At 43.8% G+C, this 16,277-nt stretch overlaps 8 protein-coding genes across 8 annotated transcripts; 7 read left to right on the top strand and 1 right to left on the bottom strand.

The window, feature by feature from the left end:
* Nucleotides 1-90: 90 nt before the first annotated feature.
* Nucleotides 91-733, top strand: C8R40DRAFT_1169903 (uncharacterized protein; the record flags this gene model as incomplete). The annotated part of the gene is made up of 2 exons (XM_046231453.1): nucleotides 91-107; nucleotides 163-733. 2 exons carry the CDS (start codon nucleotides 91-93, stop codon nucleotides 731-733), a joined length of 588 nt encoding a protein of 195 aa, XP_046086869.1.
* A 187-nt stretch (nucleotides 734-920) lies between these two features.
* C8R40DRAFT_1169902 (uncharacterized protein) lies at nucleotides 921-2,330 on the top strand (the record flags this gene model as incomplete). The annotated part of the gene is made up of 5 exons (XM_046231452.1): nucleotides 921-1,167; nucleotides 1,230-1,483; nucleotides 1,539-1,804; nucleotides 1,858-1,954; nucleotides 2,013-2,330. 5 exons carry the CDS (start codon nucleotides 921-923, stop codon nucleotides 2,328-2,330), a joined length of 1,182 nt encoding a protein of 393 aa, XP_046086868.1.
* Nucleotides 2,331-2,483: 153 nt separating this feature from the next.
* On the top strand, nucleotides 2,484-3,875 carry C8R40DRAFT_1169901 (uncharacterized protein; the record flags this gene model as incomplete). Its single annotated transcript, XM_046231451.1, has 5 exons — nucleotides 2,484-2,724; nucleotides 2,781-3,070; nucleotides 3,116-3,401; nucleotides 3,453-3,529; nucleotides 3,588-3,875. 5 exons carry the CDS (start codon nucleotides 2,484-2,486, stop codon nucleotides 3,873-3,875), a joined length of 1,182 nt encoding a protein of 393 aa, XP_046086867.1.
* A 1,138-nt stretch (nucleotides 3,876-5,013) lies between these two features.
* On the bottom strand, nucleotides 5,014-7,529 carry C8R40DRAFT_1169900 (uncharacterized protein; the record flags this gene model as incomplete). Its single annotated transcript, XM_046231450.1, has 10 exons — nucleotides 5,014-5,120; nucleotides 5,183-5,284; nucleotides 5,340-5,450; nucleotides 5,501-6,015; nucleotides 6,073-6,451; nucleotides 6,512-6,743; nucleotides 6,795-6,887; nucleotides 6,949-7,042; nucleotides 7,093-7,198; nucleotides 7,250-7,529. 10 exons carry the CDS (start codon nucleotides 7,527-7,529, stop codon nucleotides 5,014-5,016), a joined length of 2,019 nt encoding a protein of 672 aa, XP_046086866.1.
* A 3,122-nt stretch (nucleotides 7,530-10,651) lies between these two features.
* On the top strand, nucleotides 10,652-12,415 carry C8R40DRAFT_1068996 (uncharacterized protein; the record flags this gene model as incomplete). The annotated part of the gene is made up of 5 exons (XM_046226061.1): nucleotides 10,652-10,849; nucleotides 10,900-11,718; nucleotides 11,744-11,921; nucleotides 12,243-12,251; nucleotides 12,306-12,415. 5 exons carry the CDS (start codon nucleotides 10,652-10,654, stop codon nucleotides 12,413-12,415), a joined length of 1,314 nt encoding a protein of 437 aa, XP_046086865.1.
* A 608-nt stretch (nucleotides 12,416-13,023) lies between these two features.
* C8R40DRAFT_1015471 (Endonuclease/exonuclease/phosphatase) lies at nucleotides 13,024-13,932 on the top strand (the record flags this gene model as incomplete). Its single annotated transcript, XM_046222923.1, has 1 exon — nucleotides 13,024-13,932. A coding segment is annotated over one exon (909 nt), but the record flags the coding sequence as incomplete, so codon positions are not given.
* Nucleotides 13,933-15,108: 1,176 nt separating this feature from the next.
* On the top strand, nucleotides 15,109-15,534 carry C8R40DRAFT_1014221 (uncharacterized protein; the record flags this gene model as incomplete). Its single annotated transcript, XM_046222906.1, has 1 exon — nucleotides 15,109-15,534. A coding segment is annotated over one exon (426 nt), but the record flags the coding sequence as incomplete, so codon positions are not given.
* Nucleotides 15,535-15,573: 39 nt separating this feature from the next.
* Nucleotides 15,574-16,116, top strand: C8R40DRAFT_1018100 (uncharacterized protein; the record flags this gene model as incomplete). Its single annotated transcript, XM_046222958.1, has 1 exon — nucleotides 15,574-16,116. A coding segment is annotated over one exon (543 nt), but the record flags the coding sequence as incomplete, so codon positions are not given.
* Nucleotides 16,117-16,277: the final 161 nt, after the last annotated feature.

Below are 16,277 nucleotides of genomic sequence, written 5' to 3'. Positions count from 1 at the left end.
TTGCTTATCTCGCACGCCCCGATCACTCCTGTAATTGCACGTGCATCGACATTAACCCACATGACACACACCCTCTTGCTCATTCCCACCATGTTCCATCTCCCAATGTTCGTTCCCTTTCTCTATCACGATTCAGAGTATTCACTTACAGTTATCTCACAGCGTATATACTCCTCTGCCTCAAAGACCCCAAGACTGGCGGCAGCAATACTCCATTAACCAGCCCTATCGTATGTTTTCCCCCATTCACACAGTTCTTCCTAGTACCACCAACAACACAGGCACCCCAGATCCTCGCTTCCTTCCTAATCCAGTCCTCCTTATTTTGACTTACAATCAACCTCCCATCGCCATTGATCTTAGACTGCCCATCAACCTGTCTCCCCAAAATCAAGTCTTTACGAACCTCCTCAATCCCCATGTTACCAAGCTTCTTGAAAGTGCTACGGTCTTGCATAGCAACCGTATTACTATAACACATCCTCGCCTGCCCTGGGCTATCAAACTCCGTCAAGCGAGCCCACTCACTGTTCAGGATGTCCTTGTCGGTGTATGGAACTTTCTTCAGCAACCTGTCAGCCAAGTCGATTACTTCAACCTAGATATGACTTCCGCATACCGCTTTCAAAATGGACCCCCTCAAACTGGACAAGAGCTTGTTTGTAAAGCATTCCGTCAATGCTGCAGGGCCATTGGCGAGTGGTACCGAGATCAGACAGGCATGATTGAGTAAACACAAATTTCCATGAGAATTCGCCACATTGACTGGCTTGGGATGGAAAATCAATTGATCTGGATTGGTGTTATACAAGTCGGCCGTGAATGGGAGCTGCAGACAAGAAGCCTGCCAGGGTCCTGATTACAATAGCATATATACACAGACATGTACAAACAACAGCGTCCTTCTGAACTCTCACCACATGCAAACCTCATCTGAATTACTCAAGCAAGCTTCTCACCTCCTGCGTGATGTTTGTTGGCTGGTTACCAGTGTTGACCCTCCGCCTGCCAACTTGACACCTCATTTTCGCCAAGAATACATCAAAGACCTCCAGAGTCTCCACTGCAACTCCGAAATGATCCTTACTTGGACCATATCCTTGGGTCAGATTCTCAACGATTCTCCAGGCAAACCTGTCGACTTCATGCTTGGTCAGTATAGAGACGGTAAGGTCCTTTCTAATCAACCCAATTTTACCCTCCCTGTTGTTAACAGAGTTCACATCTAGCGAGCTGGATAACACCAACCAACACCCCCATGCCATCCTCGGATGGCTTCCAATTCGACGCCAGTAGCTACGATGACGTGGACGATCTCACCATGGATGTAATAGAAAATATTCAAAGTGAAGAAGCGAAATACTCTCTACAAGACCTGCAAAGACGCATTTACCATCGTAGCGAAATGATAACACCTCAGATCGAACTCGACAGCCTACGTAGGATTATTTTTGGATACAAAAAGGCAACTACCTCGGACATGGTGCATTTTCACAACACTCTCTGTGCAGAATCATTCAACAAGGCCCTTCTCCAAGCACAAAAATACCATATATGACAGCGTTTCCCCTGGTGGATTGAATCACAAGCTCCAACGCATGACCAAACCCCCACCGACTTTCTCCAACGAGCAACTCCTAATTGACCACGAAATTTTCCTTTGGGAAGCCCAAGCCACCGACAAGTGCCGATTATGGGTTCACAGTATCGTCCAGAACATCATCGCCATTGACTCTGTCCGCTTATGGGGCTCTCTCGATGAAATAGAGATCTTCGCCTACTGTGAGGCTGTTTCCAAGCGCTTGTATGCGTCTCAATTCAACGCCATCGCCACCAACAAGTCCTCAACTATCAAAGGCGGTATCAAGTCTCAACAGCAGCTGTTCTACAGTGCATTCAAAACCTGTCTTCGGTGATGGCCCGCCGTTCTCTTCTTGATAAACTGTATAAAAAGGTATGGATCCCATACGACCATCCCAGTTCAGAAAAAATTCAAACTTTGCTGTGTATAGTTTGGGGCAATTGCCCTACTCGATAGCATCATTCTCCACCCATCCTCCCATGGTCAATCCTCACCCTCATCGTTCCTCCAGAGAGCTATCCCGTCTGTCATTCAAGCCCTTGAGCACACCCCTGTTGAACGTACCGAATACTGGAGGCGCCGCAAGTTTGTCACCCATCTACTGAACATGGTTGCCTTTCCTTCTACCAGTGAATATGTCGAAGATTTTTTTAAGTGTACTGTACCTCCTGATATTGAGGAAGAGGAACATTCTGAGAAAGAGGAGGAAGAGGAAGAACACGAGGAAGATTCTGAAGAGGAAGAATAAGAGGAACAATTAGAAAGCTAGTGTTAACAACCAACGAACTGTCTAGTGTATAGCATTTGTAATTCTAGTCCTGCGTTTTGCCAAGCCTTTCAAACAATCACGCATATTCATTTCGACGTCATCTGATGGTTATACAACTCTCTCCGATTCACCATGTCCAACCTTGCCCTCAAATCCACCAATGAGCTTTTCACTCAGGTTTACGCCAAAATCGGCAACATTGCACCACTTGCCGCTAATACAGAGCCTGACGTTCGGCAAACCTTTTCTGCTGGCCTGCAAGCACTACACCACAAAGCCGAGAGTTTACTGCAGTGGATAATCGCCATGGGTCAGGTAACTGTTGACGATCAAGGTGACCCTTTGAACTTAGAGATAGGAACCTACACCTGGGGTTAGTACTGTCTGTCAATTTTCTACCTGAAAGAGCCTTCTATGCATGCCTCACAGATCCTCTCCCGGAAGATGTTGCAGCTCTGGTCTCCCACGCTGACTCTGTGGACGAAGGGGATGAGTATGGCACCGACGAAGATCCCAACGACGTTGTGGACGAGCAACTCACAGCGCAAAAGGCTCCGATCCTCGAAGTAATCCACGATCCTGGCCGTCTCCGATTTCGTCTTCAAGACTTTAGGTCCATGGTAGCTGCTGCTGGTTATAAAGGCAAAGTTGAAGACCAAGAACGGCAAGCGATCATACACATGATTTGCAGGTACAAGCTATACCCAACTCATACCATGGTGCGCAAAACCTTTCATCACCTTACACTCATCAATGTCCTTTAGGAAAAAGAATTAGGTGAACACCAATTCGTCACAAAAAGTATTCCAAAATGGACTTCCTCTGCAAACAACATCGACAACATTCAAGTCCTCGAAGATCGCGCCCTGGCTCGAGAAATCTTTATCCTCAAAGATACTCAAAATAACAACGTGCATATATGGATCAAATGTGTTTTGCGGAACATCCAGGCCCTGCAGCTTGTCCAAGAATGGGACACACTCTCTCCCGAACTCCAGCTCCAATTTCGACACGCCGTAGCCAAAACATACTTTTCCAACGAATTTGCCCGTATTTCCAATTACAAGATCACTGAACGATGAAAGAAAATCAAGTGCGCAGCCCTCTATCGAAAGTTCAATACCCACCATAATAAAATCATTTCTCGCCATCGAAAGTTTGCCACTCTGTTTACCATGGTAGGTTTTCAATTTCAAAAAACAGAAAACCCACCATGCTCAACCAACTGTCTTGCAGCTTGGCCCCACCGTCCTTCTTGATCCTGCACTACTTCATCTTACGCAGCAGGGATATCCTCGCAGCTCCAAGTACTTTGACAGAGTCCTAGCAATCGTTATTCGGGAATTGGAAAACGACGCCTTTGAAGTCGAGATTCCCTGGCTTTGGGAACAAAAGAGGTTCCTGCTTAGGGCTGTTGATGTCATCGCGGGATCATCAACCTTCGAACATGTTCGTGCCTTCCTAGACAACACCTGTTTTGCAGATATGGACTATGTGACTGATTCTGATGGGGTAGATATATAAAGTCTAATGCTAGGTGTATACCTCCACATAGAACCCCACCCCCTCCATAACCAATGGCGAAACTCATACTACCTGGTTCACCGCCCTTTCCCTTCCACTCCATTTGTTTCCCGCATTTTTCACGTATCGTTTGCAGTGTAGTTCGGAAAGCTTGTTGTACCATCAGACTCCTAAGCACCAATATCAGTACACCTCGGGATCAATTTAAAGAATCGAGAGTTGCAAACCGTTAAGATGCCCATCCCCTCCTCATTTGGCCCTGGATAAGTATGAGTGGTGTGCCTTGGATGATGCTTAAGAATGGCCACAATGTAGATGGGCTCAGGGGGTACAGACCTTCTCCCCCTTGAACCTATCCCCACTAACACCTCCAACCGATCTTTTGATAGCTGATCACGCACCGAGAAACACTTCTTGTGAATCTGAACCAGAAGCCCCATCACATCTTCATCTACTTCCACCGTCGCGCTCATGATATGGCACATCTTGCGAATGACCTCAGACGCATCCACATCTTTTGTCTTGGATGTACCAAGAAGATGCAAAGGTACATTCTCTGCCACACGCCATACCTCCCCTAGAGCCAAAGCTCCAACCCCCAAGCGGTTGTAAACTTCACGAATAAAAATTGATGACAATTCCTGTTTCTTTCCCACTGCAAGTCCCATCCAACTTACAACAAATTCTCTAGCACAATTCATTACCCATCCAAGAGGATCACTTGGGAAAATTTGCCTTCTGGAGCATCGTAGGATTGTAGTATTTCTTTGGTCCACCAGAAAATCAGGAGTCAAGTAAGTTTCCGCATGAAATTCTTGGTCGCCAGCCTGAAGTTCAAGCCAATGCCGGATATCAAGTGCGAGTCAGGTGAACCATTCAACCTCAAGGTGCAGATGCCCATACAGATGATCGGATTTTTCCTGTTTGGAGTACAGTGAGCTCCTCCCACACCACCATCCGAAGCAGCAGTAGATCCTGATGGATTATCCTTGCCTCTATTCCATTTCGTGAATTAATTATTGAAAGGCAACTGTAAGATTTCGCAAGATCGCCAAAGCCAGCTCCTTTCCTCAACTCTTGCGAGGGAAAATGAGGTACCAGCTTGTAGCAACCTAAGTCTCTGTCAAGACTATCGACCTCAGATCGCAGGGAAGGAGACAAAAGGTTGATAACCAGCATTGAAGGGGGAACCAGAAGTCGGGGGGGGCACCAGTTGGCCAACAGTAACACCATCAGGTTTTTTTCCTACCAGGGCCCAAATTAGAGTGCATCTTTGGATCTTTGGACCAATTCAATATCTTTCCAACCTTTTCCGTCACTTGCTCCTAAGGAGGCCTTCGTGACCCTCACATCTTCTCTGTCAACCTCTATCTCCTCCATATTGTGCTCCCCTTGCTTGCGACCCACACCTAGTAATCGATCAACTCCAGAAGCATACTTGAACAATATCACAAAACCATGTACCAATCTTCACCTTCCCCTTAACATTTACCCTTTTGGAACTTGCACGTTTGATCTGACCTTTGACTGCTTTTTTAACTTGATTTTGTACCTTGCTTTGCGCCTTTCTCATTGCTAACAATGATATGTCAGTAAAGCACGATTTTCTGCAAAACATTTATCACCCTGATCCCTAATTATCCTGCGGTAGTTACCATGCCGAATGGAGTCCACTTCATCTACTTCCCCTGACGCGTGGCAAATGGGCAAAACCTGCATAGCCTGCATCTTGTATTCCTTCCATACTTCTCGTTGCAGCCTGATCCCCTTATTCCCAAATGGTAGGTCAGATCCTGTGTCCGAGTTCCATAACTGAAGGCACTCCTCTTCTGACATTGCATCAAAGTCATTTTCGTAGATCTTTCCAATCCTCACGTCGTCACCTGTCCACCCGGGCCCCAACTCCCAAGGCTGTGTCCCAATTTGCACATTCCCGTCTCGCATGGAGAAGGCAGAAAGGAACTTTTCCTTATCCACACGCACCAGTCCATCCATCGGGGCCTGACGAATCATGTACGTGACAAAGCACAGAAAATTTCGGGACAAGTGGTTGAGATATGATTGTTCAGTCATAAACGACAGCCCATCTGCAATATAATTTCCATAGGTAGTCAGGCCGCGGTCAGCATAAGCATGAGAGCTGTATTGTAGATTCTCCTGCCATCAGCAATGATACCCCAGACAACAAACCACGCACGCAAAGTTCCTCATCTCCACATTTAATGTCAGAAGACCATGACGTGGTTCCATGGGTATAAAACCCATCGCAACCTGGGAGTCACCTTCAAGTTCCCGAGCAGATGGATACATGATCAAAGTCATCCTTGTGTACGTGGATGCTCCATCAAAATCATCCTTCGGTATTGCTGAGGCACCACTATGATAATAGAGGCCGGAAAAGTAGATAGAGCAAAGCTCATCCAGCCTCCAGCAGCACCCCAAGTCAAATATCGTAAAGTATTCCTCGTAGACGTCTGCCCTAGGTTCTGACCAGTTCATCATATGTGACACCATCCCCTCATGATCACCGCCGTCGTTATGGGGACCCCCGGATTGACCAATGTCGTGGATTAACCCTTCGTTTCAAGCAATAAAGCAATTCAATACTTCCCCGAGTATCCATGACATGTCCTCACCTGGGGCCTTTCTTTTCTCTCTTAATTCATTTCCCCCTTTAACTGGAACCACACTCGACACCTCATTTGGAACGTGATCCAGTGATGCAATGTTCAATTGTGCACTCGCCCAGAACAGGTTTTCATCACACCCAACCCTCGCACAGTTGGACACCTCCGCCTGTGTACGTACGTTCTCTTTCCACTGACCATCCACCTTTGCAAGACCCCTCACACCACACTGTGCGCCTCGCTAACATTCACATATCAGTCAAGCGCTTTCGCTGATTCACGATAACCGTACCGCCAGTAATCTCTTCTGTAAATCTCCTAAATCATCCAGCCTTCGACCATACCTTTTACTGTTAACGGCAGGCCCTTCCAAGTTCCGTTGGCTCTGGTTGGAAACCGAGAGAAGATAGGACCGGCTTCATAGACCTCATCCTCTCAATCTGAACCCCTCCATGCCCCTGGCGATGCTGCTCTTTCGGTCCATACAGTTCCCCACGCAGACCTCTCATTCCAGATTGCTCTTGGCTGTCATAATCCTTTCTGAAGAAAGAGCTTAGGGTCCATTATCCCCCAAAATGAGAAGTAAATACATAGAGTTAGACCACGATTTCACAAAGTCATCCTTCTCCTCTCCTGCTCCCCACTTGGTTCTCCACACTACAAAATCATTCCATTCTGGTAGTGCGATGAAAAACCCTATGTAACCACAGTTAGGGCCGTATCAATCAGATAACCAATACAGTTCACCCTTTGCATTGATCTCTCCTCGGTTCCGCAATGGTTTGTCCTGATTTGCGCAGGCGTTGTGCAAGCGGGTCATAGACTCCTTCGACCAGTCCATCACAACAACAAACACTGTCCCCACCGCTTTGGACTTGACCAGCGCGTGTTTCTTGCAGGTGTATACTTTTCCAAAAATGTCCTCATCACGTCCTGGAAGTAGCATGTATTCGAATCCGTCCATGTTAACGAGTTTGTCGTGTAGGGTATGATTGTGCAATGGTGGATCCTCGGGATTCTCCACCATCACTGGCTGTCTACGCGTCCGCCTGGTAGCCCATTGCGCTCGTCGGTTCGGTGGTGTATTCCCTGTTTCAAGCACATGTAGGAACAAAACGTTGCTGGTCAATTTACCAAAATAGCAAGCACCTGTCCAGTTCCACTTTTGCCTCATTGAACTCATTGAACTCACTGAACATCATCAGTACTCACTGTACTCATTGGGGCATCCATCAAACATAATTCATTCTCAACAAAGGGTCCCTCAATTACCAAATTCCAAGTCATTTTGAAAAAGTGTAGTGCGCAAAATTGTGGACACCCATTATCACGCCTCATGCGTTTTACGGCACAACATGACCAAACAAACCCCTATTCCTTATACATGAAGAAGAACAATGAAAGACTCTCTAACAAGAGTTGATTAGTTTAGTAATTCTGATTAAGAGCCAAGTGAAAGTAGACCTCAATAGGGTCTATCTAGTATCTAGCTCGTTGAAGGGGACCGGTATATTCTGGACTGAGTTATTGATATATCTGTCTAACAGAGCGTACTAACTTGGGATGAATAATATCAAGCTGTTAACAAAGCGTTTTGCTTTGAGGCTTACTTCCGAGTCAAGCTCATCTACGAGTCTTGCAATGTTGAATGAAGTGGATTACTTGCTGATAGCTAAACCTGTTGCATTTAATCATTTGAAAATCCGCCGCGACTGTGCGCGGTCCTTTGTTGACTGTGCCGGTTGTTGGTAGTTTTCTTCGAAGATTTTGATATTTGTTGCTGCAGAGCAACAAGTAGAAAGAATCTAAGAATTGTGAGAACGGGGAACAAGGTGGGTTGATTGTGACTTGACATTTGCTTGTATATTTCGGTAGAACGCATTGTCAAGTTGCAATCAGCATTAATACATGGTTAATGAAAACTCTCTTCCATGAAATTTAGCTGCTTTTTGCAGCTAAAGAATCAGTGGTTGCTTGGGCTTAGGCTCAATATTAGAAAGTAGTTACCTGGTTGATCCTGCCAGTAGTCATATGCTTGTCTCAAAGATTAAGCCATGCATGTCTAAGTATAAACAAATTTGTACTGTGAAACTGCGAATGGCTCATTAAATCAGTTATAGTTTATTTGATGATACCTTGCTACATGGATAACTGTGGTAATTCTAGAGCTAATACATGCATTCAAGCCCCAACTTCTGGAAGGGGTGTATTTATTAGATAAAAAACCAACGCGGCTCGCCGCTCACTTGGTGATTCATAATAACTTCTCGAATCGCATGGCCTTGTGCCGGCGATGCTTCATTCAAATATCTGCCCTATCAACTTTCGATGGTAGGATAGAGGCCTACCATGGTTTCAACGGGTAACGGGGAATAAGGGTTCGATTCCGGAGAGGGAGCCTGAGAAACGGCTACCACATCCAAGGAAGGCAGCAGGCGCGCAAATTACCCAATCCCGACACGGGGAGGTAGTGACAATAAATAACAATATAGGGCTCTTTCGGGTCTTATAATTGGAATGAGTACAATTTAAATCCCTTAACGAGGAACAATTGGAGGGCAAGTCTGGTGCCAGCAGCCGCGGTAATTCCAGCTCCAATAGCGTATATTAAAGTTGTTGCAGTTAAAAAGCTCGTAGTTGAACTTCAGGCTTGGTCGGGTGGTCCGCCTCACGGTGTGTACTGTCTGACTGAGTCTTACCTCTTGGTGAGCCGGCGTGCCCTTTATTGGTGTGCGTCGGGGAACCAGGACTTTTACCTTGAGAAAATTAGAGTGTTCAAAGCAGGCCTATGCCTGAATACATTAGCATGGAATAATAAAATAGGACGTGCGGTTCTATTTTGTTGGTTTCTAGAGTCGCCGTAATGATTAATAGGGATAGTTGGGGGCATTGGTATTGAGTCGCTAGAGGTGAAATTCTTGGATTGACTCAAGACCGACTACTGCGAAAGCATTTGCCAAGGATGTTTTCATTAATCAAGAACGAAGGTTAGGGGATCGAAAACGATCAGATACCTGGTCAATGGGCTCAGTCCTTGAGTCCAAGCTTTAACCTCTATGTGGTGACCAGATTAGTACCGCAAGGGAAGCTAATAAAGCAAATATTAGAGCCACAGTTAACCTGCCCCTCTTGTTAATGTATTCACTAGTCCGTAAAGACTGGTGTTCACACATCGCCCAAAATCTATGTGCTCCTCGCACCAAGACAATGGTAATGGCGATACGTAGGGTCGTGAAGAGCTTCCCTTAATGATTAATGGGCTCAGTTCCTAAAGGGGAGTACCGCAGGGGAAACCAATAAAGCGAAATTGAGAGCCATAATGGCATTGGCGTTATGCTGTCATAGAAGAAGCGCTTCTAAGAAGTTCTCTTCTATGACTGCAATTATCGCCTCTAACATTTGCAGTCATAAACAACGACGCCCTGAATGAGGGTTAAGCAAATTTTGAATCATAATGGTAATGGCGTTATGCGGTCGTAGAAGAAGCGCTTCTTAATGTTCTCTTTTATGACCACATTTATCGCTCTTACCATATGTAATTGTCGAGAAGCGTCGCGTCCCATAAAGGAGAATAGACGGGCTTAATGAATAAAGGAATAGGTAGTCGAGGCTTGACGTGACGACCTAAAAAAGTTATTGAGAGATCACCGTTAGTCACCCAAACATCAAATTACATACCGTAATTTGAGAATGGGAATAAAGGTAAATAAGGTCAGTGAGGAAATGTCCCTTGATGAAGGCTCAATGCTTCAATCTTCTGACTTTCACGATCACCATCGTGAAAGTCAGAAGCTCTGATAAAAGAAGAGAATACGCTATAAATTCTCAATGAATAAGGGCCGGCGCTGTTAAAGAAACAAGCTTAATGCGGGAAGAAATAGGTAGTCAAGGCTTGACGTGACTACCTAAATCAATTGATGAGGGTGAGTGTTCCCCGTTTAAACATTTAAACGGTGAGCACTCATCCTCACCGTTTAAATGTGTATGGAATAAGGAATCAAAGATTGACATGACTACGTTAATGCAATAAGAATGAACGCCGTTAATAGTAAAGACAAGCGTAAACAATCTCATGATAACGAGATTAATGAAGCTGGGGCGCCATAAATAGAGAACCCCGGGCAACTACAAAGGCATATCACCTCTAGTATGTCCTTGAACAAAACTCCTAAAAGAAGTAGAGTAAAGGAGACGATAGAGGGGAGCGAATCCCCGAAAGGAGATACGTCAATGGATGTTGACTCGACCCCTGGTGCTGGGAAGGAAGAAGAACGTATTGAGCAAAAGAGGAAAACCTCGGTATCCTCAGGAAGGAAGAAGAGGAAAAGACACACTGAGGAAGTGGATGTGAGTTGGATTCAAAACAAGGGCTGAAGACAAGCTAATACAGATTGCAGAAGGTGGTTCTCGATACCGAGTCATCGGACGTTGAGGATACCGAACACCATCGAGCTATCAATAAGCAACCCTTCGAACACGGCGAAGCGGACTTCTTCATCCCTCGTCTCAGTTCCGAACCCGTGATAGACGCTGAGGAGGAACCTATGGCCACTCCGAAGAATCTTAAGCCTGTTTGGAAAAGGGACCCGGATTTCAATCCGGTGTGGGCATCGATAACGACTACTCTGAATCGAGCCCCAAAGGATGCGGAGGATTTTGTCCGAAACCTGAGAGGGTTTCCGATCCTTGTCACTGGAATCAACTATGCTGCGATGGTCAATACGATGGCCGCCCACGATGCTGCGATACGCGAGATATTGCAAATGAAGGAAGGACAGAAGCTCTTCATGATCCCGGCTACAGCTGGAATGAGGAATGCCTGGTTTGTAGTCGAACTCCCGAGTATTGAGATGAGGGAGAAGGTGTTGGAGGTAGGCGCAATCTTCTTCCAGAAGAAAGGCCTCCCGAGGAGAGCATCCTTCTTCCGTCGGATCACTGGGGTAGAACTAACCCAAGTCAAGATGGTTAAAGGAGTCCATCCTGACGACGAAGCAACAGTACGAACGGAACTGACGGAAAGATGGCAGAAGGCCAAAGTATCCACCCATAGTATGATAGGTGGAAAAGAGAGGGCGTACATCACCTCGGACATTTTGGTAAAGGCCGTCTTCACTGACAATGTTGAGGCTGCAACATTCCAAGCCGACCGATCGCAATTGGTTGCGAAGGTCACGACAGAGTTCGGTACAGTGAACAAGACGTGGCAGTTGTCTTTGGTGAGTGCGTGTTACAGGTGTCAAGGAATGGGGCACAAGGAAGAAGACTGTCTGTTCAGAGATTGGAGGTGGCCGATCAGTAGACAGTTCGCGGGCCCAGACTTCCCTCAACGAAGAGGAGGTGGTCCGAGCAGAGGAGGGGAGACCAGCCGAGGACATAAACGAAGTTCCCGGGGTGGATCCTACTTCAATTACAGGACGTAGTAAGTAACTCCGTAGGAGAAAGGACTTATTACAGTAGATAATATCGTTAATTTAGATGTTATCATGCTTTCATTCCGATCATTGACTTGAGTGACACTGAAAAGAATGAACGGCAAATGAAATGAACCATAAAGGAGTTCAATAAAGGTAAGTACCAAACAATGAGTACTAACCAATGTTTAATAATGAACAATGCTTGAACCATACGGAGTTCGAGCCATATAATGTAAGTATCAAGAATGAATACTAATGAATCAACAGAGAGGTGAACCATACGGAGTTCCATCTAATGTAAACACTAATAAAATAGTGTAACGTAGACACTGTAAGTAAGTGTAATGTATTGTAATGTAATGTAATGTAATATACTGCTTCAATTTTAGAGGGTAACAAGTATCTCCAAAGAAGAAAGGACTTTTTACATGTAGAAGATAGAGAATGTCGAGACCACTCCCAACAACAGGAGAGATGGCGGAGTATTGACGAGGGTTGAGGCACCCCTTAACCCGCGTCAATACTCACTCAACAAGAAGAGTTACGTAATAAAGAAAAATCAGTCTGAAAGGCCACTGAGAAATGAAATACACTGGAAATGTGCTAACAATCACGAGTAAGGAAAAAGAATAAAACAACCCGCCTAAAAGGCTGGAACCAATGTCAAAAATTTCCTGGCTGAGAAATGCCAAACACCCTTAAGTCGAGAAGTGACTCTAATACTTTATACCTATGATCAGTACAACCTTATCAGAACAGATGGCTGGCCGTCCTGAGGACATGTCCCGGGACGGTGACGTGGGGGTTTGCCACCCTGCTACTTCATGCCCGTTGGGAAGTAGTCTAAACCAAAACGAATCCTGCGGGACCCATTCTGTTTTGAATAGTGTTTGGGCGGCAGGTGGGTATGGTAAACGAGCCCACGACACATCCCAGAGACGTACAAAAGGAAGGTCGATTGGTTCAAAAATCGGGTCCTTTAATGTCAAAGGGAGATACACTCAACATGAGAGTGAACTTAGTGAGGAAAAGGAAGCACTAAGCATGAACAATTCCAAAGATAGAATAATGACAAAAGTATCAAAATATCCAAGGATAATGAACTATATGAGGCGCAACAAAATACTGCTACTATGTGTCCAGGAAACAAAATTGAAAGGAAATGACCATGTAACAATAATGGAAGAAAACCCGCTATTGGAAGTGAAATGCAACAATGATCCTGAAGGAAAAGCAAAAAGTGGAATAGCTTTCCTGTTAAATAAAAATATAACAAGGAATAAAGCAGTTACACATGATGTCATAATACCAGGTAGAGCGTCTCGGATCATAATACAGCTTGGTCCAGATGAAAGACTGAATGTTGTGAATATCTACGCTCCCAACATCGAAAAAGAAAAAGTAGCCTTCTATAAAAAATTGAAGAGCAAACTTTCTGAAATGAATGATATGGAGGATATGATAATGATGGGAGACTTTAACATGGTAAATGAATCTATCGATAGGCTCCCACAAAGAAAAGATGAAGAAAGGGTAATGTCCCCCATAAACGCAATAACAAGTAAATACCATCTAGTTGATGGATGGAGAAAATACAATGATAAAAACCTGGACTACACCTTTACCAGTGCAAGTAACAGTAGTAGTGCAAGGATAGATAGGATATACGTCCCAACAAGTGAAGAAAAATTTTTCAGTGAATGGAAGATTGAATCAACGCTGGGAATATCCGATCACAAGTTAATAACCGTTTTCAAAAATAAAGAAAACACTCCATATATTGGGAAAGGATTATGGAGAATGAACCACGATTTAGTGGAATATGAACCCTTCAGAACTGAAGTGGGACCAATATTAATGAAATTAGAAGAAGAGTTGGACTCAACAGAATTCAATCAAAGTTCATCACCCCAATCCCTATGGGTAAAGGCGAAAGAAAAAATAGTAGAAGTTGCGAAAGAAAAAGAAAAGCAACGAAAAGCCCAAATAAACAAAAAGAGAACAACTCTGATGAAGAAGAAGAATAGATGCCTAAGGTTAATACGCCTAAACATAAAAGACATGCATCAGACTAATGAAGAACAGTACAAAAAGAATGTACAAAAACTAAGAGAATGGCTCAAAGATATAGAAAACGACATAAATAGACACGAAAGGATAAGAATTGAGAACGCTAGAGAGATGACCAAAGCAAGATTTGAACTCCTAGGCGAACAAAGTAATGAATGGTTCTTCAACTTAAAACAGACTGAGAAGGAAGACCAAACAATATACGCCATCAAAGACATGAATGGTAAATTACAAACTGAAACAACTGCAATGGCAGAAGCCTTTAGGCAATATCATGAAAAACAAGCCGAACCCCCAACTCTAAGGAGTGACTGGGAGCAAGTATCAAATAAAGTCATAAAATCTCTAAAGAAATCGCTGTCAAAGGATGAACAGAGAGAACTAGAAGAGACCTTTACAGAACAAAAAGTTCTTGAGGCAATTAAGAAAGGAGATAATGGCAAAGCACCTGGTTGTGATGGCTTTATCTACGAATTCTGGAAAAATTGGGTCTCAGAAAACACTGTGATAAAAGTGTCAAAGGAAACAGGAAAGAACCAAAAGATAACAGTAAATATTGTAAAAATTCTAACAAGAATTTTCAATGATATTGAAGCAAATGGAATGAAAGACAAAGAGTTCTCCAAAGGAACAATGTTTCTCCTATACAAAAATAAAGGAGAAAAGAATGAAGCAAAAAATTACAGACCAATCACATTATTAAACACCGACTACAAAATAATGACAAAGGCAATTGCGACAGAACTAGGAAATGTTGCGCCTAAACTAATTCATGAAAATCAAACAGGTTTCATCCCAGGAAGGGGCCTGTTTGACAACGTACAACTATCGCATATGTTGATAAGTTACTGTGAACAAAAGCAGATAAATGGATGCATAATTGCCCTAGATCAAGAGAAAGCCTATGATAGAATTGCGCATAATTATCTATGGAAGGTACTTGAAAAGTATAAAATACCAAGAAAAATGATCCAAACCATTCAACACCTGTATATGAACACAGAAACAAGCATAATGGTCAATGGAACCATGTCAGACCCTGTTAAAATTAATAGAGGAGTTAGACAAGGCGATCCGATGTCATGCCTGCTATATGTTATGGCAATTGAACCCCTAGCTGAAATGCTAAGAGACTCCAAACTTAAAGGAATAAAGATCAAAGGTGTTGAAGATAAAGTCCTAACATCCCTATTTGCAGATGACACACTAGTAAGCCTAGACAAAAAAGACGATAAGAAAGTGATGGACAAGTGCCTTGATGACTTTTGTGGAGCAACCACAGCAAAATTTAATGAAGATAAAACGGAATATTTACCTGTTGGAACCAAAGAATACCGCGAATGGGTTGTAAAAAATAAAAAATTGAACCTAAAGGCAGGAAATGAAATAGAAGCTACAGCAAAGATTGTATCAGATGGAGAGTCGATGAGACAACTCGGTGGTAGAATCGGAAATAGCTCAAATGAAACAAAACAATGGGAAGACATTGTTAAAAGACAAGAAAAAGTCCTAAACCAATGGAAGGGAGCGAACCTCACCTTCAAGGGAAAGGAACTCATTTTAAAGGCACTAGTAATATCACTAGACCAATTTCTAGCAACAGTAAACACAATGCCCAAGTGGGTACAGGAAAGAACGTCAAAATTAACAAAAGACTTCTTATGGAAAGACAAAAAGAGAGGTCTAATAGACTGGAAATGGGTGACAAGCCCCAAAGAACAAGGAGGTTTGAACATGCCCTCAATTGAAATGCGATGTGAAGCTATTGAAATAATGTGGGCAAAAAAATGGTTGGCCCCCCCAGGCAAACGCCCCACATGGGCCTTTGTACTTGATGAAATCATCAATATGAATGTAACAAAGAGGCCAATAATCGATGAAGAAGCCCGAATAAATTGGGTAACACAGAATTGGCACGAGTCAGATGCTACATGGGCAAAAATCCCAGTTAGAATCCAAACAATGCTAAAGACAGTAAGGAAGTACAATATAGGTATTGAGGCACTAAAAATAAGTCCGAACACCAAAGGAATGATGCCGATATGGCATCATATAGATGCACAATCAAATATGCTATGGTCAAAGAAAGCTGCAAAATGCTTAAGACGTATCCACAAAGTGGTAACAGTTGATGACCTCGAAAACGTAATAAATAATACACATAACTACCCTAACGCCTGTGAATCACCAAACAGTTGTGAATCAATAGCAAACAAGCTAAGGGAAGTGTTAAGTGAGAAGTTCAACCCAATGAACATTACCCCTCACAAAGACAACTTGGATCACACACC

The sequence above is a fragment of the Lentinula edodes genome (genome assembly GCF_021015755.1).
Source record: "Lentinula edodes strain Le(Bin) 0899 ss11 chromosome Unknown C8R40scaffold_15, whole genome shotgun sequence".
NCBI lineage: Eukaryota > Fungi > Basidiomycota > Agaricomycetes > Agaricales > Omphalotaceae > Lentinula > Lentinula edodes.
This window is presented reverse-complemented; position numbering and strand designations above follow the sequence as displayed.